The sequence below is a fragment of the Pinus tabuliformis genome, chromosome 9, assembly GCF_031772625.1.
Source record: "Pinus tabuliformis cultivar Carrire ecotype Pingquan chromosome 9, CPIR1, whole genome shotgun sequence".
NCBI classification, from domain to species: Eukaryota; Viridiplantae; Streptophyta; class Pinopsida; order Pinales; family Pinaceae; genus Pinus; species Pinus tabuliformis.
The window spans coordinates 769,138,245-769,164,515 of record NC_142307.1 but is presented as its reverse complement, the minus strand read 5'-3'; the positions used below and the strand labels follow the sequence as shown (position 1 = coordinate 769,164,515).

The 26,271-nt window shown below is 36.9% G+C and overlaps 1 protein-coding gene across 1 annotated transcript in view; it reads left to right on the top strand.

Moving 5' to 3' along the window:
* Positions 1 to 9,059: 9,059 nt before the first annotated feature.
* LOC149150995 (uncharacterized) overlaps positions 9,060 to 26,271 on the top strand; it is a gene marked incomplete at its 5' end in the record, with an annotated part of 307,727 nt that continues 290,515 nt past the window's right edge. Inside the window, one exon of the mRNA XM_089443022.1 lies at positions 9,060 to 9,302. Coding sequence (XP_089299148.1) covers positions 9,060 to 9,302 — 243 coding nt within the window. The remainder of the gene's footprint in view (positions 9,303 to 26,271) is intronic.

Sequence of the window (26,271 nt, the reverse complement as noted above, 5' to 3'; positions counted from 1 at the left end):
TTTCTTCTCAGACTGATGCTTTTGCTTTAAAGAAAGTGTTAACGAAAGACATCAAAAAGCCTGGAGAATCCAAGTTTTCCAGATGGCAAGCTTTATTTGCAAATTTTGATTTTGGGGAGAAAGAAATTGTCTACCAAATTTTTGAGCAGGGAGTATCTAAAAAAAGAAAATCATCTAATGGTTATTGTCACTGAATGGGACCCTAAAACACAAAAAGAAGAACTCAGAAATATCCCAGACAACACCTCATGGCTAATATATGTTGAAAAATAGAAACCCACTTGGAAATTAAGAAACACCAAAGTTATGGATGAAAATCTACATCCTCATCAGGACTTACAACTCCTTGTGCCAGAAAGAAATATTTACCCTAAGTCTAGCACTTGGATACATGATATGGTGTATAAGAATTCAATGATGTATTCTGATCTTGCAGACGAAGCATTAAGGGAAAGTTTTCATGATATCAATCTAATATGGAATGAGGGAAGCAATAGAACCAAAACATTTCATAAATATTATACTATCAGTAGAACCAGATATCCTGAACATCCTGCAAGAATAATGTGGCCACAAAAAGGATCCAAGCCTTATATTTCCTGACACTGTCTATAATTTCCAGGGTTATAAAGATATATGGTGGGATCCCTTATGAAGAGAAGAAAGATCGTAAATATATTATACATTATTAAAATTTGGATCTGTCTTCATTACACAGTTACTGCTACAACCAACTTGGTTATAGGAAAGGTGGAGATGGTATGGGATAAATAAGACTGTTATGGATCCTAGGTACTTTGAAAGAGACTTTCAAAGTGATTGTCAGGAGTGCATGGAGTGTAATGGCATGGAGTGTTTTCACCTTCCCTGTAAGACTATTGTAGATCTAATTTTTTTACTAATGATCGCATTTTAGGCTACTTCATGAGAGGAAATCATCATTGGTTAGTCTTAACCAAAGTAAACCATCAGATTATCCTCGGGAAACCAATGATTGTCCGAAGGATTTATACAAAAGCACGGAAGACTAGTGGAGCATACCATCATAATAATGGCTGATTCCCGGGTACAAATCCATTAGGAACATAACTTAAAAGACTCCAAGGGTTCTCGTGGGCTTCTCCTGAAAAGCATCCACAATGTACAATAATGTCTTGTCACTTGACTTTGATAGTGATCGATTTTCGTGGGATTTTATGACAAAAATCACCACATTGTAAATATCTTTTCCATAGGATTTGGAATAATCTCTACTTTGTAAAAATTATGATTTTTCGAGACTCAGAGCACTTCTCCGACTTTTGGTGTGATTTGATCCACATCTCAGAATCTCAGTACGATTGTCTTTTGGTGTGATTTGATCCATATCTTAGAATCTCAGTATGATTGTCTGATGTTTGTCCCCTTCTCATCCTATAAAAAGAGAGAAGTAAGGCTCATTGGGACATTCGGGGTTGGAGAGTCTGAGAGTGAGAGTCTTGTTGTTTGAAGTCTGAGATAATCTTCCTACTCTGCATCTGCGAACATCTGTGTTCAATCTGCTTGCATCACGAAGAAAGTCTCTCTTAGAGTCAAGTTTGAAAAGCCTGTGTATCAGGTCCTAACAACCTTGGTAAGAACCTAAAGTGGTTGAACTCATTAAGTTTGCGTCTCTTTTTGTTTCAGTAAGTTAAAAGACAGAGTCTGCAAAGGGACAGGTAGCCTCTGGAGTGCATCTTAATTTAAGGTGTAGCATCCGGTAAATTCCCGAGCAGTCTATCTCTGATTGAAGTTTCTCTAAATCTTCCAGCATTGTAATTCATCTTTTGAAATCAATAAAAGAGAGAAGTTTTTTCAAAATGTTCCACATGAGTTTATGTTCTGTTATGCTATTTTAATCCTGTGAAAGGAGAGGTTCATCTAAGGTTCATTGGAGGTTCACCGAGGATCAAGGGACGTTTTGCTCGTGTTGGTAAGAGGTTGTTGAAGAGCATTATTGCGTGAAGATCCAGAGGTTCATGTAAGGGTTCATGTAAGAGTTCGTGTATTCATCACAGAAGGCTTTGAAATTGCACAACAAGCTTCGGAAGAAGCCCTTGCTACAAACTGGTATCACAGAAGACTTCGAAATTGCACAACAAGATTCAGAGGAAGCCCCTGCTACAAATTGGGCAAAATAAATAAATTATAATAAATTTCCATTTATTTTGTGATCCATATAATTGTAGATAATCCATTTAGTTAGAATTATAAAGAAATTTTAGAATTAATAGTATTTCGAAAAAATAATAGAGAAAATATTTAAACTCACCTTGACACCTCCAATCATGACTTTTTCAGAAACTAAACCCTTACGACAAACATTACATTTATTATTGAAAAGTAATTACCTTAAACCTAGCCATTTTTAGTTAGAGACGGTATCAAAAGATAGTCTTATGTGATTAATTAAAATCATATTATATTTGCTTGTAATTTGAGTAAAATTGCAAGATAATAATTTTCAACAAATATAAATTTTGAGAGAATAAAGTTTTGATGAATATGTTTTGATATTTTTATATTGCTACAGACAGAGTAGACTTGGTTTATATTGCTCGGTGCTTGTCGTAGAGCCTTATAGTGACCTTGTTGCGGTAAAATTGTCACTGAAACTCTCCTCGCAAGCTCCATACATAGAGGCTAACAGTTCAGAGCCTTTGTGACCGTTTGAAAGGGAGTTCTGGCATTTTCTTCACTCTGCTTCTTTTTGGAATTTTCTTTTGGACCAATAAGTTCAAATGCTCTTCTGTTTATTCAATTTATTTCCATGTTCTGCACACACGTTTGTGAATCATTTTAGGTTTTGTTTATGCTCACACAAGATTTAAAGTCCCATCTTCAAAACACTGTACATTGAAGTTAAATTTCAGTATCAATGCCCCTTATTCCAGCAAACCTTCACTTAAATTGTCATTCCAAAATGGAAAACAATGGCAATAATGAAAACAAATCACTTAGGCTAGGTCAAAATTGCTTCAACAATCAAAACAAGGAAGTCGATTTGCGTAAATGCAAAACAATATTGGGGCATTTTAAAGCACAAACTTGCTCGCTTTAAATGGGAACAAAGAAGAAGAAAACAACCAAATAAAAAGAAAGCAAATAAGAGCAACAAAAATAAAGAAGAGTCAACCATTTACAGTCCCACATCTACACCACTTACTTGGTCGTCAAATCTCTATGTCCAGGAACTGATGAAGGCCAGGGCAAGGCTAGAAAGTTTGGAAGCCAAGGAACAGGAAAGGAATCACAAAATTTCAGAGATTACACTTGCAAATCGATTTTTAACGGAAGGTAATAGGATTTTAAAAGAGCAAGTAACAATGCTACAAGAGACGTTAGAGATAGGGAAACAAGAATGGGAAAACATAAAGACAACATGGCAAACCATGAAAGAATCAATGACAACAAACAAGGAAGTGATAATCTCTAAAGCAACTCAGGTGGATACACAAATATCTCAGCAGGTAGTCATTTCCGGAAAAAGGGCAAAAGAGATCAAGAGGGAAAACATTCCAAAAGAAATCAAAACCAAAGCTGAGGACACTAATGGTTACATAAGGATGGAGGAAAAAGAAGATGTAAGTGCTTGTAGAGCACAGGAAAGAGAACACAGAGACATAAAAGATAGGGAAACAAACTTTATTATAAGGGGAATAAGAGACTATGGAAAGAAGGAAAACACTCTCAATTTGACAACAGATTTTTTGAAAGAGAAATTACATTGGAGAGGGCAAATTTGTCAAGCAAGAAGGGTGGGAAAAATATGTGAAGAGAGGCCTCGACCCATAAAAGTCATCATAGCAAGTGTGCAAGACAAACACTATCTCTTAAGCAAAAAAAAACTCTTGAAAGGCTCACACTTCTTCTTAGATGAAGATCTAACTAGCAAACAATAAGAGGAGAGAAGAGAAGAAGTCGAGGAAATTAGAGCAGCAATAAACAAAGGGAAAAGAGTATGGTTGTACAATGGTAAAGCAATTATTTCAAGGTTTGGGCCTCATGACAAAGTAGGGCAACAATTTGGCAGTAAAGAAAAAACAATTAATTCTATAATAGGGAGGAAATCAATAGGATCAACATGGATGAAAAGGGGGGAAGACTCAAAGTTGAGTCTTGTGTGCCAAGCCGCGTAGCAATCAAATCTTACCCAGGTCTACCTAAGTCTAGTTTGTTGGAAATATAGAGGTTACCCTTGGAGGAGCAAACATGGGATAAGGCCTATTGTAGAAGGTAGAGACATAATTTGTCTCACAGAAACTTATGAACATAACAGTTGTAAAACTCCTATGTTTGACGGTTATTTGAAATTAGCAGTTTGGAACGAGGCAGCAGAAAATGGCAAAGGGTATGGAGGAATACTAGTTTTAGTGAAAGAAAAAGAAGGTCATCACATAGAGTTTGTGAAAGAAGATTCAAATAAACAATATTTATGGTTCAAAATAATAGAGAATGAGAACCACATAAGAATTGCAGCATGCTATTTTGCACCTCAAGTCTCAAAAACTTACAAAAATAAGGGGCTAGATAGCAAAGACCCATATGCAGCTTTAAAGCAGGATATTGTTGTATATTCTCAATAGGGAGAAGTTCTTTTAGTGGGAGATTTCAATGCTAGAACAACAAATCAACAAGCGAGTATGTTTTGTTGCAAAGAGGATCACAATCCTATCTGGCTCATTGAAGAGGAGAATCCCCAATGGTTGAGATGTTCAGAAGATGACAAAGTTAGCAATCATTTTGGAGAGGAGTTGCTCACAATGTGTGGTGCTTTCAACTTAATTATTTGCAATGGTCTAGATAAATGGAAAAGGTCCGGGAAGTTCACTTACAACACATACAATGGAGCAAGTGTTGTTGACTACATTATTTATTCACAAAGTTTGATAGAAAGGATAGACAAAGTTAAGATCGGAGAGCATATGTGGGACTTAAAATCAGACCATAATCCAATTTATATAAAGCTATCTTGGTTAGAAGAAAGAAAACATAGAAGGAAAACTCAATGTTCTTAGCAATCGATATCAAGGGGAAAAATTCTTCTAACACAAGAAAATTTCACTATCTTCAAAACAATGTTGGAGAGATCAATTCAAAAGGGGAAGAGGGGTTCCCAAAGTCTCAATAGTCATGAGTTAACAAATATAATTCAGAGTGCACTTGGGAAGTGAAAAAGAACAAAAAATAGGAAATCTGAATCAAATTGTTTTCTCGTAAATGCTCGGTTTGATGAGGAATGCAAAATGGCAAGGAAAACCTTGAAAAAGGCAGGTGAGGAGGAGAAGAATGTAAAGTTATATAAGCATATTTTAAGAAGGAAAAAAGATGAGTTCATGCAAACAAGGCGAGAAGAGTTAATATATCTAGGCAAGAATAACCCAAAGTTTTTTGGCAGGAACTTCAACAAAGGAAGAAGCAAATTGAAAATAATATTACAACCAATCAATGGTTTGATTATGCAAGACAACTTTATGAGAAAAAATCAGAGGAGGAGCCTCCTCCTAGGATCAACACAACTACAAAGCTTTTGACATTATAGGAAGTAGAGACAGGAATTAAGAAGTTGAAAATAAGAAAGGCAAAGGACTTGGTTGAACTTCAAGCAGAATATATAAAATGGGGAATGAACATTCTTGCACCGCACATCATGGAAATATTCAACAACGTCATTTGACAAGGATTCCCAAGAGATTGGATAACTAGTCTAGCAATACCCCTTCTTAAAAGTGGAGATTTGATAATCCTTCCAACTATAGAACCATTATGATTAATCCTTTGTTTGAAAAACTCTTTAGCAGCATGGTAGAAAATAGAATCAATAAGTGGGCGAAAGTCAAAGAAAGGAGGGTAAGCAGGTTTTAGGTAGAAGCATTCTACAGTAGATCATGGTATCACGTTGAGACACATTATTGAAAAGGTTTGGGAGGGCAAAGAAGAAGTATTTTGCTGCTTTGTTGACTTCAAAAAGGCATTTGACACGGTCCCTAGAGATAAGTTGTGGAGTAGAATGGAAGAACTTGAAATTCCTTTGCATTATAGAGTTGTTGTCCATAGGCTTTATGAAGAGGTGAAAGTCAAAATTAGAACTTCAGCAGACATTTCAGAAAGCTTTAGAAGTGACATCGGAGTCAAGCAAGGTTGCCCTTTATCCCCTACTCTTTTTGGTTTATATATTGATAAATTGGAAGAGTGGCTAAATCTGCAAGGTGGGGATGGTGTTCGGTTGGGGGAGTTTGTGATAAAGCTTCTTTTATATGCTGATGACCTTGTATTGATTGCTAAATCAACCTAGGGATTGCAGATGCACCTATATGCCCTTGAGCATTTTTGTAAAAAAGTGGGGATGCAAGTCAATATCAACAAGACCAAAATAATGATTTTCTCAAATAAAAAGAAGCAGAGCCAACATACGTTCTTCTTTGAAGGCAACATTCTTGAAGAAGTAAATGAATACAAGTACCTCGGGATTGATTTCAACAACAAGCTTAATTGGGAGCATTGCATAAAGAAGAGAATTTTAGGAGGGTGGAAAGCACTATATGCTCTTCAAAACAAATGTAGAGAGGCAAAGTTATGGGATTGGAAAACAATTAAAGTGATTTTTGGGCTCCTAGTTTGTCCAGTGATATTATATGGGTGTGAAGTGTGGGCTAGCAACATCCCTGTCTCAAAATGGAAGCAAATTGAGAAAATCCAAAAACGCTTGATCATGAGCAAGTTTAAAATAAAAAGTTCAGTTTCTTATGAGGTAATGTTGAGTGAAACAGGAGCAACTTCCATCGAAGCAATTGCTATGGTGTGTCTCATAAGGTATCTACAAAGAATTGAGCAAATGGGAGAAGGTAGATGGCCTAAAGTTATCTTCAATGAAGGAATGAGTGAAAGAAATAAATCATGGATGAGACAAAACAACAAATGGATGCAAAACTGGAATATTTACCTCAATGCATGTCCCACAAATAGCAAGGATTTAAAGAGTTTTGTTATGGAGAAGTTTCATAAGCATATATGGGGAAAAGAGTTGGGTAGAAAGAAGAAGTACTATGTTCAATAATTCAACCCCACTTGTGATCTCCAACAAAAAAAGAGTACATTGGAGCTAACAATCCATGGAGAGCAAAGATTTTTATTGTTCAATTAAGAACTAACTCGCATCAACTACGTTACGAAACAGGTCAGTGGAAAAGACCTAAAGAAGCTTGGGAAGAACGGGTGTGTACTTTTTGCACCTCTGGAGCAGTGGAATCGGAAAAACATCAGAGACAGTTACAACAATATGTTAACATTAGTTCCTTAACATTGTCTTTTTAGTGAGGGGACTCTTAGAAGGTTGTGTAAGTGCATCATTAATTTGAATAATAAGAGAATTGAATTGCAAAAAGCAAAAAGCAAGGAAGCTAGTGGCCCCATAGACTATACTAGTCCGAACCTTAAAATTTCATTTCATGTCATAAAATTAGTATAATTAGTGTTGTACTCATTGTAAGTTAATATAATACAAATATGATCATGAATTTTAATTAAAATTTATTTGATATTTTTATAATTAACATGATTTTATATAAGAAAGTTGTAGTTAATTGTAAATTAACCTAATATAAGTATGAGTATGAGTATGTAATATATTTAAGATCTACAATTTCATGATTCATTGTGTGTTGTTTATGAAATTTATCCAGATGTTTGGTTTAATTCTTTTAAAATGGTTTTTGTTTTGAATTCCTACCTATAAGGTTTGAACTAGTATGATGGGGTGAGAACTAAAATCAGCTAAATTAATTGGTTTACATTTCATGAATTAATTACATTTAAACTTATTTGAATATATTGTCTGTCAAATTTATTTAAATATTTAATGAATTACATTTTAACTTGAGCAAAAATTAATTATTATACAACTTTCTTTTATTTTTATTTTTTAATTTAAAATTTAGGAATATTAAAAACAAGTTATTTTTCTCTTCATCTAATTTATTTGAATGTTTTTCAAGGACTATTTGCTGTGCAACTTCTCCTCCGACCCTTCTAAAATTTATGGATGTTAAAAACAAATAGCCTAGGAGGAAAAAGATAATGGGCTCAACAAATGCCTTTTTGAGCCCAAACAAAAGTATGCTTTAACCAAACGAGGTAAACCCTAAAGTAAAACCTAAAAGAAAACAGAAAAATAATTGAGAAAACAGGAAAATAAAATTTGGTTAATAATTAGAAACGACGCTTTAGCAAATAAAACCAGGGCGGTGGATTCCGGCTCGACTGTGGCGGGGAAGTTCGAATCCTTGCCCACCTCCTCCGGGATCTATATATTCAAAGTGTTGGCTCTCCCAACTCGTCTCCGTCATTCCTCCACCTCCACAGGTACTTTCTCTGAGCTTTCTGATCAACTAGATTTCATCGTCCATTTCTTTTGGTTCTTACATGCTTTTGTGTCAACGTAAAAGCCATGACAAAAAAACAACGAAAAAACCAGAACTGGACCACAGGAATCGAACTTGCGACTACAAGAGCGTCACATTAATGTTTAAGTCGTGTGATTTCAGTTGAATTGAACATACGACCTTCTGCTTCTTGAGTGACCAGAAAACCCATTGAACTGGATGATTTCAGCAGGCCACACGAAAAATTAACTTATTTCTAGTGATTTTTTTGATATACAAGGATTAAACTTTCTGCAGACACTTTTCTTAGAATACCGCATCAGAACTCTTTGAAATCCTACGTACTAGTTTACTGATTTTCAGTGTAGACAATTATTATGCCTGAAAGACTGACTCTTTGCGTTGCAACCTCAATGTATTATGGCAGTGTCACTGTGGCTCATTGTACACCCTTTTACTGATTCTTATATCAACAAGACGGCCAATTAGAAGGGTCTGAAAATTTGGGCATTTTTAGCAAGACGGAAGATTAGAAGGGTCTGTATTTTTATTTCAACAAGACGGCCAATTAGAAGGGTCTGATAATTTGGGTATTTTTCAGCCAGACGGAGGATTAGAAGGGTCTGTAAATTAGGGCATTTGAAAGCTGATAAGCTGTGACGGCCTCTGGCCGTTATTGAATGGGATAAGCTGGCGTCCCCAGGAGAGTTGGTGCTTGTTGCCTCACCTGTCGATGCCGGTATCACCGGTTGGGATTTAGCCACAGGCGCACAGCGCGTTCACCTTCGGTCTTGTGCGTCGCCTCGTCATGGATTAACAACAGTCGGGCAACACTTTGTAGCAGCATCACAGATACAGAAAACCTCAGCCGGCGGTGCTTTAACTTACTGGGAATGGAATAAGGTCGGTATTCTAATGTTTCTTGGTAACTTGAAAAAAAACATGATGAAATTTTCTTTTAATTGACCAAAACTGATTCGTCCTTGATTTTGGCACCCAGAACTGAATGCTGTATATTGACCTTAAATATCTATGAACACTTTTAACCCAATGTGCACTGGATGATACGAAAATCATTCTTGGTTTAAGGCTTCTCTCTGTTCGTTGTGATTAGTCTGATCTCTTTATAGCACTTTTCCCTCTCTTTCTATAGCTCCTCCACATATGTTCTCTTAATCTTTACTGGTTTGCTTTTTGAAAAGCTTTAGTACATTCAGTGCTCACATTATCTTATATTTATACATTTTACATCCCCATTGGTTAAGGTAGGCCGTTAGTGAAATTAATATTTAAATTAAATTTAAATTAAATTTCATCTGAGCTTCCGGTTTCTAATTGCTGGTGCCATTCGTAGCTAATATATACCTGCAGATGGAATGTTGATGGGTTCTGTGAAAAGGTTGTTTGCTAAAAACTTGTTGCAGAATTGTGTGCTTTTTTTTATCCTTTATTTTTAGCAATGGGCGTGGATTAGAGGTGACCAACTAGCTTGGTTCCTGTGCAGTAAACCAGGGTTTCAAAATATGATGTCTGTTAAAGATGTCAAGCTCACTTTGAACCATTTTTTAGGAAAGAAGTCTTAGAGTAGCATTCAGAGAATCTTGGTTTGTGTCTTTGATTTGGGACCACTGAAAAACCTGAGCTTGGCAATCAATAAAGTGTCCATGTTTATGCTCTCGTTGAACGGAGAATTGTTGAGTATGATGTTGGCAAAATACTAGGATTTTTTTCAATTTGTTATTCGTATTGATTGTGCTGTTAACAGTACTACTCACAAAAGACTCATCTAATCTTTATAGCTCTCAACTCAACAGAAATGTGTGAGCTACATACTTCGGAAATTGAATAAACATAATTGCCGTCTAGTTGATTCTTATGTCTCCAAATAGTGGCCACAGATTGAAGATTGACAACTTGTTTTTTAATTAATTTTGCCTGTAGAAGTGCGAATGCTGAAAAATTTGAGCCAACTCCATAACTTGAGCAGCATTAAATTACAGGACACATGTAGTATACAACCTTTATAGAAAAAGATGATTTTATTGTGTTACCTTTTTATTTGTCATAGCAATCTTCCAGTGCCATAGATCAAGGGTGGTTTGCAGGTGTTGAGGCTTTTCCAGTTTGAATCCCTTGGGATGAAGACCTATCCTTGAGTGTCTAATCTGTGTGGAAAATTGGAGAAGACAATCCATGACTGATGTTAGGGCATTTATAACATTTTACAACTTCTTGTAACAACATTAACCATATTAAAATTTGTTTCCGAGGAATATGTTCATTTGGACATTCTTTTGAAACACAATCCGCCAATGCTTAATTTTTTTCGCCAAAATGCTCAATTTGAATTAAGTCTCAAAAAACTACAAATTTCTATGTTGTTTTTTGTCGGTGTCTATGGTTCTTTAATTCCTCAGGAAGTAATTTTTGCACTGATGTAATGGACACTTGGAAGTGAATGCCTTTTTGTGGAGAGTTATATCACCTAATGATAATCAGAGTAAATATTCTTACTCTTTTGAATCTCTTCTCTAGGTTTTGTCAATGTTATGGTTCATTAATACTTTGAGATGAAATTTTTTCACTAAGATAAAGGACACTTGGAAGTGAATATCATTTTGTTGATAGTCGTATAACCTAATAATAATCAGAATAAGTGTTCTTACCTGAATTTGATATATAATAAATGGCATCTTTGGAGTAACAACAGGCACATTTTAAGACAGAACAATGCTTTTTTTGTGTAACTAAATACTATGCCCTATATATTTCTTTTGAATGTTACCTAACTACACTTTGAAAAACAACTCATCTAACTAAATCCTATGCACTATATATTCCTTTAGAATGACACTGAACTTTTGAAAAAATAACTTCAAGTTCTTTCTATGAAGTGCAACGAATTTTTGTCAACTCACAGATAAAATGACTGGAGTCGGTCTGAACCATTGGTATTAGCTTGGGAATTAAGTATATGGCACTACTTTAGCTTATATTATCTAAGCAGAATTGGGAATTAAGATCTACCTGGTATGGTGCTCGGTATGAAAAAAATGAGAAATACTTAGACTTGAATATGCAAAATATTTTTATTCTATTTAATGGATTCATAGATGTCCCAAATTGCTTTGAACACAAACTATTTATACTTTGACATTGTCCGAAAGAACAATGCAATCACAAAGACAGCACAAGAAAAAGTAAAATGCTTCATTTGCCAAAAACATTTGGCCGAAATGCCTGCAGGATTTTGTATTACCTACAAAGTTCTAATGTTTGGAGACAGTTTGCAAAATCTGCTAGCCAAGAAGGTCCACCTTTAGCTTTGTTCGAATTCCTTGGGAGCCAAAGACACAAAGATTCTAGACGTTTTTATTATACACAATAATATTCAAAGTGGCCCAAATTGCTTTTAACATAAATTAGTTATAACTTTGATATAGTTTGAAAGAGCCACACAATCACAAAAATTACAGTCAAATGATACAATAGCATATTATGTCATGAGTTTTGACTTATGACTTATCAAGATTGTAAAGAATAGCATATCAAGATTGTAAACAATAACATTCGTTGAATCCTCTATATCCTTTGTATGGGTACCCTCCTCAAATCGATGCCTCTTATGGATAGACACCAATGTCACCCACCTTTGGTGGTAGAAGTTACAGTGTATAGAATTTTCACTATGCAACTTCGATGCAACATGCATAAGCAATCTTAGGATGACATGAAGGACACACCTCTATGGTGAAATTGCAAGTGTTGAAGTCTTCCCTTAGAGTACCCCTTATTGTTTTTCAAATAAATAGTTTTTGAGTTCTCAACCGAGTCTTGATTTGCCATTTGATTGATTATTGGATTTGTAGGAGGGATCCCTTGCCTTTCCCTTGGTCCTTCCCCCTTTTTATGATTGGTTACTTTTGACTACTTCTAACCCCATTTGCTCCATCCTCTAATTAAGTTGATCTTTTTTGGGTTTCACTCAATTTCTTTCGGGTCTTGATTGTGTTTTTAATGGTCAGAGATTCCCTTGGGACCATACACACCTCTTATTGTTAAAATTGGCAACTAGGGCCAAATTCCACTTTGGACAACTCATTTGATGGAGATAATTATTGCATTGAATTCCTCTTTTCGAGAGGACCAAAATCGACCTAAAGATCATCAAATTTGGATAAGCAGAAATGTGTTTTTGAATTTATGCCCTCACATGTGCAAATTGTCAAGGTCGGCCACATCATCATGTAGGCTCATGAAGCCCAAGAGACATGTCACTTCACCCTCAACAATTTGTATAAATAAGAGAGACCTCCAACCTCATTTGGCATCATCTCATCTCACACATTCTTCTCTCTCTTCATCTGATTGGTTCGTACAACTTATTGGGCATCTCTTTTCCTCACACGTGTGGCAACAGAAGGATGAATTGCAGGATGAATTATAGGGCTGAAATTTCAGAGTCTGTTGCAGGTTTGACCAATGTTGACTAGGGGTGTTTTGACCACATTTGATTGTGATTTTTGGGTCAAAATTTCGTTTTTGGTAGGCCGCATTTATTGGCATAGGAATCGAGGCATTCTGTTGACTTTGACCGCAAACCAATCACAAGGTTGAACTCAAAGTTTGTCGAAGTTTGACTGTTATTTTCATGACTATTTTGGGCTGACATTGACCAACAAAGAAGGTCGAGTTTGATTGGGTTTGATTGAGCTGCATAAATGATTGTTTGCTGTTGCATTGACTTTTTGGTTAGGGCTGAGTTTGACTATTGTTGATTGCAGATTTGACAAGGATGTTTTGAATGTGATTTGGCAAGTCAATATTGACTTTATTGTACTCTCTCTCTATGCTGAACATTTGATATAATAATAAGAAGAATTGATCAAATGGTTTTCCCCATCTTGGGGTTTTTCCCTGGCATTTGCCAAATCTGGTGTTCTCTTGTCTTGGCTTGTCTTCTGCATTTTGTTATTCATGTTCTATCTACAGTTACTGTCAATATGATTTATGGTTAATGTGATTGCTATTGGAAAACTAAATCGGAAATTGTCATTGGGCTGCTAAAAGAACGTTGAAGTAATTGTCAAGGCATAGAACATACCATTGTTAACTAAAATTAGCATGGCATTAGAGCCCAGGTGAAGACAAAGCCCAAGCAAGAGAGAGAAAAGCAAGCATTCAAGAGGAGACTAGGATTATGGAGAGAGACAAGCCCTCAAATGGAAATGAACCTACTGCTTTCTTTGCTTATGCAAAGAGGAAGAATGATGTTGGTCCGAGAAGATAGGGTCAAGGATCCAAGAAAGGATTCAAAGGAGGAAGAAAAGTAAGGTGCTACAATTGCAACAGGTTTGGCCACTATGCTAGAGAGTGTCCTCACAAAAAGAATCCTCCAAGAGATGACGACAATGACAACAAAAATTTCAAAGGCAATGGCAATCAAAGGAACAACAGGTTCAACAACAAAGGAAAGGGGAATGCTCTCGTTACTCGAAATGGAAATGGTCGACCTCCCAAGAGGACAAGAAATGCCAGGGATGATGAAAGTAATGTTGTAGAAAAACAAGATGAGTTTTATCTTATTTCTGCTCTATCCACTGCCTCTCCTCTGGATACTTTGGATCATTGGTTGATTGATAGTGGAGCCTTAAGACACTTCATTGGATACAAGGAGACCCTCTCAAATTTGGTTGAAAAGAAGACTAATTTGAAGATCATATTTGGAGATAATGCCACCTATCCCGTGAAAGGGATGGGTATCGTCACTTTTTAGTTGAATCAAGATCAAACAATTCGTCTTCAAGAAGTATTGTATGTGCCTGATTTGAAGAACCTGGTTTCTATTTCTGCAATGGGAGATAAAGGCTTCAAGGTAGCATTCGTTAATGGAAAGATACGTATTTGGCAAAAAAACCCTGAAGATGTATTTACTCTTGGATTTAGGGTTGATGGTCTCTATCGAGTTGGAGGAAGTCCTTTGGGAGCTTTGGGAAGCGATACGTCTCGTAATATGAGCTATGGCATCAGAGATTTGCCCACTTACATTACAAAGCCTTACTTGGGGTAAGGAAGATGGTCACATGTATGCTCGAGTTCAATATGGACCATGAAGGTGTTTGTCAAGGTTGTGCAATTGGGAAACTTACAAAGGGACCATTCCCTTCTAGTGAAAGCAAGACAACTGATATTCTTCAATTGGTCCATTTTGACTTGTCTGGTATGTTGCTCGTCACATCTTTGGGAGGATACTTATATTATGCAATCTTTGTGGATGACTACTCTCGCAAAACATGATCTATTTCTTGAAGAGGAAGGATGAAGTGTTCAAATGGTTCCGTTCTTTCAAAACATTGGTGGAAAATCAAACAAGGAAGAGGATCAAGATATTGAGTATTGACAATGGAACTGAATATGAATCAAAAGAATTCAATGACTTTTGCAGAGAGGCTGGTATTAAGAGGGAGACAACTGTCCCATACACTTCTAAAGCAGAATGGCGTTGCTGAAAGGAAGAATCGAATAATCATGGAAGCCACCCATGCCATGCTCCATGATTAAGGTCTATCGAAGTTCTTATGGGGAGAGGTTGCCAGCATTGTTGTATATGTTCAAAATAGAAGCCCGCATCAAGCATTGGATTTCAAGACACTCGATGAAGTTTTCACTGGTAAGAAACTTGATGTTTCTCATTTTAGAATTTTTGTTTGTCCTGTGTATTTTCACGTGCCTAAAAAGAAAGGAAACAAGTTGGAAGCATCTGGGAAGAAAGGCATATTTGTTGGCTACAATGAAAATTCAAAGGCATATAGAATCTATGTGCATGGTCAAAGAGATGTGGAAGTAAGCCGTAATGTCATCTTTGATGAAGACACTGCCCTTGGGAAAGCAAGAGATCTCCCTCTTCCAAGGAAGGACAATGATGATGCTCCGGAAAAACAAGATGAACCTCCAACGGATGAGCCTATGCTCGATGTTGATGGTCCTATGGATCCCATTAATCCACCTTTGAGTGATTCCTCTACCTCAAGGAAACAACCTCTTTGGCCCAAACATACTCTCGAAGATGTTGAAAGACATATGGCTCCCAGAGGGACATTTTGTAAAAGTAAGAAGCCAAACAGGTACCAAGGATATTTGGCTACTATGAGGACTATTGTTCAAGCTGAACCATGCATGTTCGAAGAAGCCATAAAGCACCAAGTATCGAAGGATGCGATGAATGAGGAATATGAATCGATCATGAAGAATGATGTTTGGGACGTGGTGCCTAGACCCAAGGACAAGTCTGTGGTCACCTTAAAATGGATTTACAAAATTAAACATGGAGCTAATGAAATTGCTGAAAAATATAAGGCCAGGTTCGTTGCTCGTGGTTTCTCTCAAAAGGAAGCAGTGGACTATGACGAGATATTTGCACCGGTTGCCTGATATACCACTATTCGATCTATCATTGCTCTCGCTACCAACCAAGGATGGAGCCTACATCAAATGGTCGTCAACTGCCTTCTTGCATGGCTCGCTTAAGGAGGAAGTCTGCTTGGAGCAACCTTAAGGGTTTGAGGTTCAAGATCGAAGGACACATGTTTGCAGGTTGAAGAAAAAACTGTCTATGGGTTGAAGCAAGCCCCTAGGGCTTGGTATGAGAGGATTGACAATTATCTCGTGAAACTAGGATTTACAAGGAGTTATGCTGATCCTAACCTATACTTCAAGGTTGAAAAAGTCATGCCTCTCATTTTGGTCCTCTATGTTGATGATCTCTTTCTGACTGGTGCCTACTTTCTCATTTATCAATGCAAGACGGAGTTGACTTCTGAGTTTGAGATGGATCTAGGACTGATACACTACTTCCTAGGCTTGGAGGTCTGGTAAAAGCCAAGCGAGATTTTCCTTTTTCAAGGAAAATACATTTGTGAAGCTGTTAGAGAGACGTGGGATGATGGATTGCAAGTCTGTGTCTACTCCAATGGAACTCAACTTCAAGAAGTTATGTGGAAGTGTTGTTGGGCCCGAATTGGCAAACCCTTCCGATTATCGACAACTTGTGGGGGCCCTGATGTTCTTGGTAAACTCTCAACTAGACATATGCTTTGCTATGAATACGTTGAGTCAATTTATGGTTGAGCCTCATCACATACATTGGATTGCTATTAAGAATCTCTTGAGATATCTCCATGGCACAATCAACTATGGGTTGAGATACACTATCAGGAATCTAAGGCTTCATGGATATTTTGATGTTGACTAGGTAGGCAGTGTGGTGGATCGAAAGAGCACGTCTAGATGTTGCTTCTCATTGGGGTCTGCTTCGATTTCTTGGATGAGCAAGAAGCAAAAGTCAGTTGCTCTAAGCACCGCCGACGCTTAATACATAGCAACTAGTATGGCCTGTTGTGAAGCTATATGGTTGAGGAAGCTCTTTAGTGAGCTATTTGAGCACGTGCTGGGTACCACCACAATCTATTGCGATAACTAGTGTGGGATTTGCCTTTAAGAGAATCCTGTGTTCCACGATCGCTCCAAGCACATTGATATTTTATTTGGGATATGGTACAACGGGGAGCAATAAGGCTCCAACACATCATGATTGATGAGTAGATTGCTGACATTATCACGAAGCCTTTGGGGAATGTCAAATTCTTAGCCTTTCGAGAGAGACTTGGAGTCATGGAAGGACCCTCTCATTAGGGTCCTGCTTGAGTTGGACACTGAGCTCTGGGAGCTCCTGGGGGCTTGGGGTACTTCTTGGAGCTATGAGTGACCATAGGGTGAGTGGTTCACCTTCCCCTATAGGTGCGTTGCGTAGAGGGTGAGTGGTTCACCTTCCCTTGTGATACCCCATGATGGTTGACATGTGTGTAGGATGAGTGGTTCAGCTTCCGCTACAATTGATGACACGTGTGTAGGGTGAGTGGTTCACCTTCCCCTACGATTGATGATATATGCATAGGATGAGGGGTTCACCTTCTGCTATGGCATATGAGCAAGATGAATGGTTCACCTTCTCTTGCGAATGCCCTAGCATACATCCTACCCATGTAGTCTGAGACTCATGGGAAGTACCTCTCATCTGGCCAATGAGTTGGGAAAAGTGGATAGGGACCATAGCACTACAAATGGACGCATCATGTACTGCCATACTCCCTATGTCTAGGATGCATGATGTTTAACAACTTGATTTGGGATCAAGTCTGATTGGTGTTCTACCCCTGGTTATGTGGACTGACTTTTGTCAGTGGAGAGTGGCAAGGTCTTGTGACTCACTCTCGATCAATTCTTTTTCATTATCCATATCAGTGTTCAACAGAGGTGAGATGAGATGTAGAGATGGTATATGATGACAGGATGGCATGATGATGGATGGATTGGAAGGTGGAATTCTCCCTAGTTGAGAGGGAGTGTTAAAATTGGCAACTAGGGCCAAATTCCCCTTTGGACAACCCATTTGATGGAGATAATTTTTGCATTGAAGTCCTCTTTTCGAGAGGACCAAAATTGACCTAAAGATCATCAAATTTGGATAAACAGAAATGTGTTTTTGAATTTTTGCCCTCATATGTGCAAATTGTCAAGGTCGAGCACATCATCATGTAGGCTCATGAAGTCCAAGAGACATGTCACTTCACCCTCAACGATTTGTATAAATAAGAGAGACCTCCATCACACATTCTTCTCTCTCTTCATTTGATTGGTTCATACAACTTATTGGGCTTCTCTTTTCCTCACACGTGTGGCAACAAAAGGATGAATTGCAGGATGAATTACAGGGCTGAAATTTCAGAGTCTGTTGTAGGTTTGACCAACGTTGACCAGGGGTGTTTGACTATGGTTTTTGGGTCAAAATTTCATTTTTGGTAGGCTGCATTTATTGGCACAAGAACTGATGCATTTTGTTGACTTTGACTGCAGACCAATCATAGGATTGATCGTAGAGTTTGACCAAGTTTAACCATTATTTTCATGACTGTTTTGGGTTGACTTTGACTAGCAAAGAAGGTTGAGTTTGACTGGGTTTGACCGAGCTGCATAAAGGATGATGTTGACAACATTGACTTTTTGGTTAGGGTTGAATTTGACTTGGTTGATTGCATATTTGACAGGGATGTTTTGACTGTGATTTGGCAAGTCAATATTAACTTTATTGTACACTCTCTCTCTTTGCTGAACATTTGATATAATAATAAGAATAATTGATCAAAGGGTTTTCCCCATCTTGGGGTTTTTCCCTGACATTTGCCAAATCTGGTGTTCTCTTGTCTTGGCTTCTCTTCTGCATTTTGTTATTCATGTTCTATCTACAGTTACTGTCAATGCGATTTATGGTTAATGTGAGTGCTATTAGAAAATTAAATTAGAAATTGTCATTGAGTTGCTAAAAGAACATTGAATTAAGTGTGCAAAGCATAAAACATACCATAGTTAACTAAAATTAACACTTATGCTTGGTGAGCACACTTATTTGATTGTCAAAATGGTTTGCCTTGCCTCTTATTTATTGCTCTCTTAGTGCTTTGTGTTCTATGCCTTGTTAAAGTCATTTTGTGACTTGATCTTTGTGGATTCACCGTCATTTCCCAAACTTGCCAAACAATGAGCCCTTTTTTCCTAGTCTTCCTTTGGAACACCCCCCAACCCTTGTGGATTGAGGGTGATACATTTACAAAGCCATGGAAAAGGGGCAAGCAAGTTTCCTTTATATATGGATTGATGGTTTTACTCCTAATGGTTAATTGAGTATAAATAGGGCACCCTTTTCATATTTTTGATTGAGTCGAGAGGCTCATTCTACAACCCAGCGTGGAGGGGATGTATAAGTATGTTCGTGCTCAATTTGGAGTTGACACGTGTCCCTCTTAAAATAAAAATAAAATATTCTTTAAATGGAAAAGAAATGTTGGCTATAATAAAAAAGAAAAAAGAATATGCTATGCATGTTTAATTAGTTGTCCATATGGCCTAATATAATTTCATGTAAAGTAATTAGAAGTAAAAAAACATGCGAGTAAGATGTTTAAAACTTATACTTTTCAAAAATATTTTAACACGTGCTTTAAATAAACTATTTGAAGATATATGTTAACTAATTTATGTCGATATCAACTTCATTTATATCTATGTATACAAAAAAATGTTAAAAAAAGGATTTTAATGTTATATATAATAAAACATCCAATGTGGGTTATTGGTAAAATGTTTTAATATGAATTAATATTGATGTATACTAAAAAATATACTAATAACAAAAAACCATTTTAATGTGGGTTGATAAATGGCTCAATGCACATGTTATATAAAATATTTTATATATTGTTTTAAAAAACTATGTATATATCATATAAAGCTATTGAAAAAAATACAAAAATACAATGTAACCTCTATAACATTCAAAAATACAATTTTTGCACTCTAAAATAAGTTTGCACCCGAAGAAATTTGATCCCTCTCGGCTCATGTTAGATCCTGTGGATTGAGGGTGATACACTCACAAAGCCATGGAAAAGGGGCAAGCAAGTTTCCTTTATATATGGATTGATGGTTTTACTCCTAATGGTTAATTGAGTATAAATAGGGCACCCTTTTCACATTTTTGATGTTTAATCTCCATCTAATTTAACTCTCTTTTATGTGTTGTTTAGTTAAGGATTTTTCAATCCATCTAGGGAAATTAGTAATCCTTATTTATTCTCAAAACACAAAAAAGGAAAATTGGTTAATTAATCTTCTTTATTTGTTGTTTTTCTCTTGTTTTGTATCTTGGAAAGGAAAGGAAAACACTGCATTTCCATCTTCATTTTGCACAATTTAAGTTGGCAAAGTAGGAATCAAAATGAAAATAGGACAATGAAGCCCATTTTATTTCAAATTTTTATTTGGACCTTTTTTTTATGTGGTTCATGGACCCCAAAGATTGGTGACCGCTACATTCATAGAATATTTGTACCAGGCAGATCCACCCGAAAGGATCACTTCTTGCCGGCTCAACCACAGAGCCTGACCCTAAGGGTTTTGAGAGAATTGAACTTGTGACCTCTCAATAGCAAAGGTGCTTTAATGATGTGGACTCGACCAATTGAGCTAACCCTTGGTTTCACATTTTTTTTTGTTTGCTTTGCATGAATGCTTATTTATATTATCAACCTTGCAAAATACATTGAGATGAAGATACAATACATATTGCAAAGCTATTGCAAAGCCATAGTCCAAATAACTAAGTTTATGTCCTAATTTTTCTTAGTCTACCATCTCGCCTCCTTTCCCATAAATTGAATGGTGACTCCACCCTTATGAAGCTTAGTCATCCTAGCTTATTTGGCATTGTTTCGGTAGTGAGTTGGCCTTCCACCTCAGGGCTTCTTTGCTTGGATCTTCCCTTAGGATTAGTTGGGCTCTTAGTCAGTGAAGGTTTTCCTCCTGCTCCTTCCTCTTAGGTTGAATGTGCCTATTGCTCCTAAGCGTTAGTAGTAATAGGGTTTGTTGAATTTGAACCTTCCAAGTTCAAATATAGGTGAATATGAAAGCTTTAGTTAAGATTTTCTTTGAACTTTTATTCAAATTTGGCATAAAGTTTGAGGGTTAGTCATGGCATCAATGGAGCATGTCGTCATTGTTTGCAAGTTTTTTTTTGTGATATGGTATGAGGTGATCTTCCATTCTTCTAAAGATATCATAGCTACATATAGAGCACAAGGTTTCCAATTTGAAAACCCTTAATCAATTTGTAGTATACTAATCTGTATACACTAAGTATATAATCATGCAATATTATTGGTTGCTGTGCATGTTCATGGACTTATTGTTTATGAGAGATTATCTAGTGTTTGTGTGTGGGGGGGGGGGAGAGAGAGAGATGTACTGCCAACATTCATGGCATAAGAATTGAATCCCATTAAAAGGGTTGGTGGAATTCCATTCTTCTAAAGATATCATAGCTGCAAATAGAGCACAAGATTTCCAATTTGGAAACCATTAATCAATTTGTAATATATACTAATATGTATACACCGAGTATATAATAATGCAATACTATTGGTTGTTGTGCATGTTCATGGACTTATTATTTATGGGAGATTATCTAGTGTTGATGTGTGTGTGTGTGTGAGAGAGAGAGAGATGTACTACCAACATTCTTGTCATAAGAATTGAATCACATTAAAAGGGTTGGTGGAATTCATTGTTGTGAACCGTTACATTACATATTACATAAGGTGGCAAGGAACAACCCAATTGAGGGTATTTTATTTATTTTGAATTCTTTTGGATACGTGAGTTTTAGATATTGACACTTCCAATTGTGTCTGCCTTTTCCTTTGTTTTTGTTTTGTTTTGTTTTCCATTCCATGTTTAACATTTTGCACATTTCTTTGGTCCATATGGTCATAATAGTTGATCAATTTGTCATGTAACTTGCGACTTAGATGAATGTATAAGTTAATATATTTTAAATTTATACATAAATTAATGTATTAAAAATCGGTTAAACATTTCTTTAGCTTAATATAAGTTATAGCTTATATCTATAAAAATATAAAAGTTTGCTAATATATATATCATAAGGTTATATCTATCTTTATAATTATACTTATAACTATATATAGTTTTTTTAACAAGAATCACAACAGAGTTGTTATAAAACTGGCTTCTAGCTATAAAAGTGTGATTCAAAAGGCCAACCATGTTTGTGCGGATATGATCATCTACTAGTAGCTTCCAATACAACAATATGCAAAAATTCCTAGATGTGAAGGGACTGCAGAAAACATCTAAGATCTGAACTACCAATAGAACATATATGGTTGTGCATAAGAGGTTGGGAAGGTCATCCACTATGTCTTTGCTTCCTCTAGTTGCATCCTTCCTTCTTATTTTGAAAGGTTGAGCAAGGGGACCCTCTACTTTTGTGGACAAGTGCTGAGGGTTTGGCTTATGAATCAACTATGCTTGGTGATGAATAACCAAAGATGTCATGGAATGTGAATTCCCCTTAGGTGTTGTGTTAGCTTAGTGCTATTGTTGACAAGCCTCTTTAATTGCTAATTCCACAGTAGACAATTGCTTCATGTGTTGAAGCAAAATTCCCATGATAATTTCTACTATTAAATGATTGTTGGTGTCTTGTTGTCCTGATTTTTCAACCAAGGATTGAAAGATCTCCATATTTCTAATAGCCCTGTCATGCCTCTATAGAGCTTGGCAAGTTTCATGGAGTTCTTTATAGTTCATGTGCCTAGGGAAATGAACTAGAGGTTTAAGATGAATTTCACCTAAGATGAGAGGGAGAGGCTCCATTCATTGAGGCAAAATGTAAGCTTTCTAGCCCCCCTAATGCTTGATTAGGGCTAGGTTTATCTAGACCCAACCTTCACGATTAATTATGAAGATGGGGTTACCAAAAGTCCTCTTTTTTTGGTCGCCTTTGATCATCACCTCAAATCTCACATTTAATATCCCCATTGTCTTTTGCTTGTCGAGAGCTTTTCAATGATATAAATTTTCCCTATTCTGAGCTCTAGGTGTAAAGTTATGCCCATTTGAAGTTTTTGCTTCTCAAAGGCCACCTCATCAACTGTATCGCCATGTGTCTTTATCTCATTGGTCCATGTACCGCCATGTGTCTTTATCTCATTGGTCCATTTGAAGCTTTTGGCCCCCTGAAAAAGCTTCTATCGTTAAACGAGCCTGTCCCATTTTCCCCTGACCTGACATTGGGCTGTCAACTAACAATGCCTAACCACTTTGTCAACTTTCGTCACTTGACGGAATTATTGGGTTTTGTTATTACTGACCCCCAGTATTAACTCCAGATTTGCTTGATTGGATAGGCCGCCCTTTAACGAGAACCCCCATTTGTCATTTGTCATTTCGTCTATCATCTTCTCAGGTCTCTGATCATCGGGACATACCTTGCAGTTCTTGAATCGGCTAATAATTGACTCTCGATATACTGATAGGTCGATAACCATTTTCGACTTATAATGCTTGATCTTTATCAATTGGCAGGTGTTTCAAAATCTGTTATTATTGGGGAATTAAGCTTGATATGAGGCCCAAACGTCTTGGTAGCCCAATATCTCAATATTTGGTATCCATGTCACCTACAACTGCAGTTGCCATTTTACTCCTTAGCACCACTATGCATTTTGATCCATGTCACCCTGCTAAATCATCTAGCCACATCAGCCCCACATAAGTGTCACATAACTGAGACATCATCTCCACATCGATGCCACAATCAACTCCATGTTAGTGTGTTAAAATTGGCAACTAGGGCCAATTCCACTTTGGACAACTCATTTGATGGAGATGATGATTGCATTGAATTCCTCTTTTCAAGAGGACCAAAATTGACCTAAAGATCATCAAATTCGGACAAGTAGAAATGTGTTTTTGAATTTATGCCCACACATTTGCAAATTGTCAAGGTCGACCACATCATCATGTAGGCTCATGAAGCCCAAGAGACATGTCACTTCACCCTCAACGAGTTGTATAAATAGAAGTGACCTCCAACCTCATTTTTCACCTTATTTACTCACACATTTTTCTCTCTCCTAATCTCATTGGTTTGTCCAACTATTGATTGCGGTTAACTGCAGATTTGTCAAGGATGTTTTGACTTTGATTTTGCAAGTCAATTTTGACTTTTTGTACTCTCTCTCTGTTGAACATTTGATATAATAATAAGAAGAATTGATCAAAGGGTTTTCCCCACATTGGGGCTTACCCATAGCATCCGCCAAATCTGGTGTTCTCTTGTCTTGGCTTGTCTTCTGCGTTTTATTGTTCATGTTCTATCTAAAGTTACTGTCAATGTGATTTATGGTTAATGTGATTGCTATTGGAAAACTAAATTGGAAATTGTCATTGCGCTGTAAAGGAACATTGAAGTAATTGCGCCCTAAGCATAAAACATACCATTGCTATCTATAATTAACATGGTTTTAGAGCTCAGGTGAAGACAAAGCCCAAGCAATATAGAGAAAAACAATCACAAAGAGAGATTTGTTGGTTAAGGATAAACCTTAGTGGCTTGTACATCTTAATTCAAGTATGAGGATAAGCTCAATGAAAAATCTGAATATCATGCATGGAATGACTTTGGAAGAGCATGATGCAATGGACTATGTGCAGGGAAAAGTGGTGGAGTCTCCTTCAAATGCATCTGCTGTTGCGAAGACAAAGTATAGGAAAGTTGAGGTCAAAGCTAAGAAAATTATCATAGACTCCATTCAAAAGCATTTGGTTGCCTATATTTCTGATTTGGGAACATCTAAGGAGATGTGTGAGAAGCTGGTTGAGATGTTCAAAGCGAATGATGCAAATCAAATCCTCTTTCTCAAGAACAAGTTGAAGGACATCAAGATGGATAAAGGGGAGTCTATCCAATTCTACTTCATGAGAATAACACAAATCAAGAATGACCTACTATCTATTGGAGAAGTTATCGGTGACAGGGAGTTCACTCTCATTGCACTTGGAGGTCTTCCAAGATCATGGGTTGTGTTAACACCATCATTCTCAACAATGACAGGATACTTGGTTTCGATGAATTATTGACTCGATGCACTTAAGAGGAGACAAGGATGATGGAGAGAGACAAGCTTTCAAATGGAAATGAACCTACTGCTTTCTCCGCTCATGCTAAGAGGAAAAATAATGTTGGTCCAAGGAGACAAGGTCAAGGATTCAACAAGGAATTCAAAGAAGGAAGAAAAGGAAGGTGCAACAATTGCAACAAGTTCAACCACTATGCTAGAGAGTGTCCTCACAAGATGAATACTCCAAGGGACGGCGACACCAACAACAACAATTTCAAAGGTAATAGCAATCAAAGGAACAACAAGTTCAACAACAAAGGAAAGACGAATGCTCCCGCTGCTCGAAATGGAAATGGTCGACCTCCAAAAGGATAGGAAATACCAGGTATGATGAAAGTAATGTTGTAGAAAAACAAAATGAGTTTTATCTTATTTTCGCTCTATCTACTGCCTCTCCTTTAGATACTTTGGATCATTGGTTGATTGATAGTGGAGCCTCAAGGCACTTCACTGGATACAAGGAGTTCCTCTCAAATTTGGTTGAAAAGAAGACTAATTTGAAGATCATATTTGGAGATAATGCCACGTACCCCATAAAAGGGATAGGTATTATCACTCTTGACTTGAATCAAGGTCAAACAATTCGTCTTTAAGAAGTATTGTATGTGCCTGATTTGAAGAACCTGGTGTCTATTTCTGCGATGGGAGATAAAGGCTTCAAGGTAGCATTCGTTAATGGAAAGGTACATATTTGGCAAAGCAACCCTAAAGATGCATTTATACTTGGATTTAGGGTTGAGGGTCTCTATCAAGTTGAAGGAAGTCCTTTGGGAGCTTTGACAAGCGATACTTCTCGTCAACCTGAGCTATGGCATCAGAGATTTACCCACTTGCATTACAAAGCCTTACCCTGGTGTAAGGAAGATGGTTATAGGTATGCTCGAATTCAATATGAACCATGAAGGTGTTTGTTAGGGTTGTGCAACTGGGAAACTCACAAGGGGACCATTCCCTTCTAGAGAAAGCAAGACTACTGATATTCTTCAATTGGTCCATTATGATCTATCTGGTATGTTGCCCAAAACATTGTTGGGAGGATACCTATATTATGCAATCTTTGTGGATGACTTCTCACACAAAACATGGATCTATTTTTTGAAGAAGAAGGATGAAGTGTTCAAATGGTTCCATTCTTTCAAAGCATTGGTGGAAAATCAAATAGGGAAGAAGATTAAGATATTGAGGACTGGCAATGGAATCAAATATGAATCAAATGTATTCAGTGACTTTTGCAGAGAGGCTGGCATTAAGAGGGAGACAACTGTTTCATACAC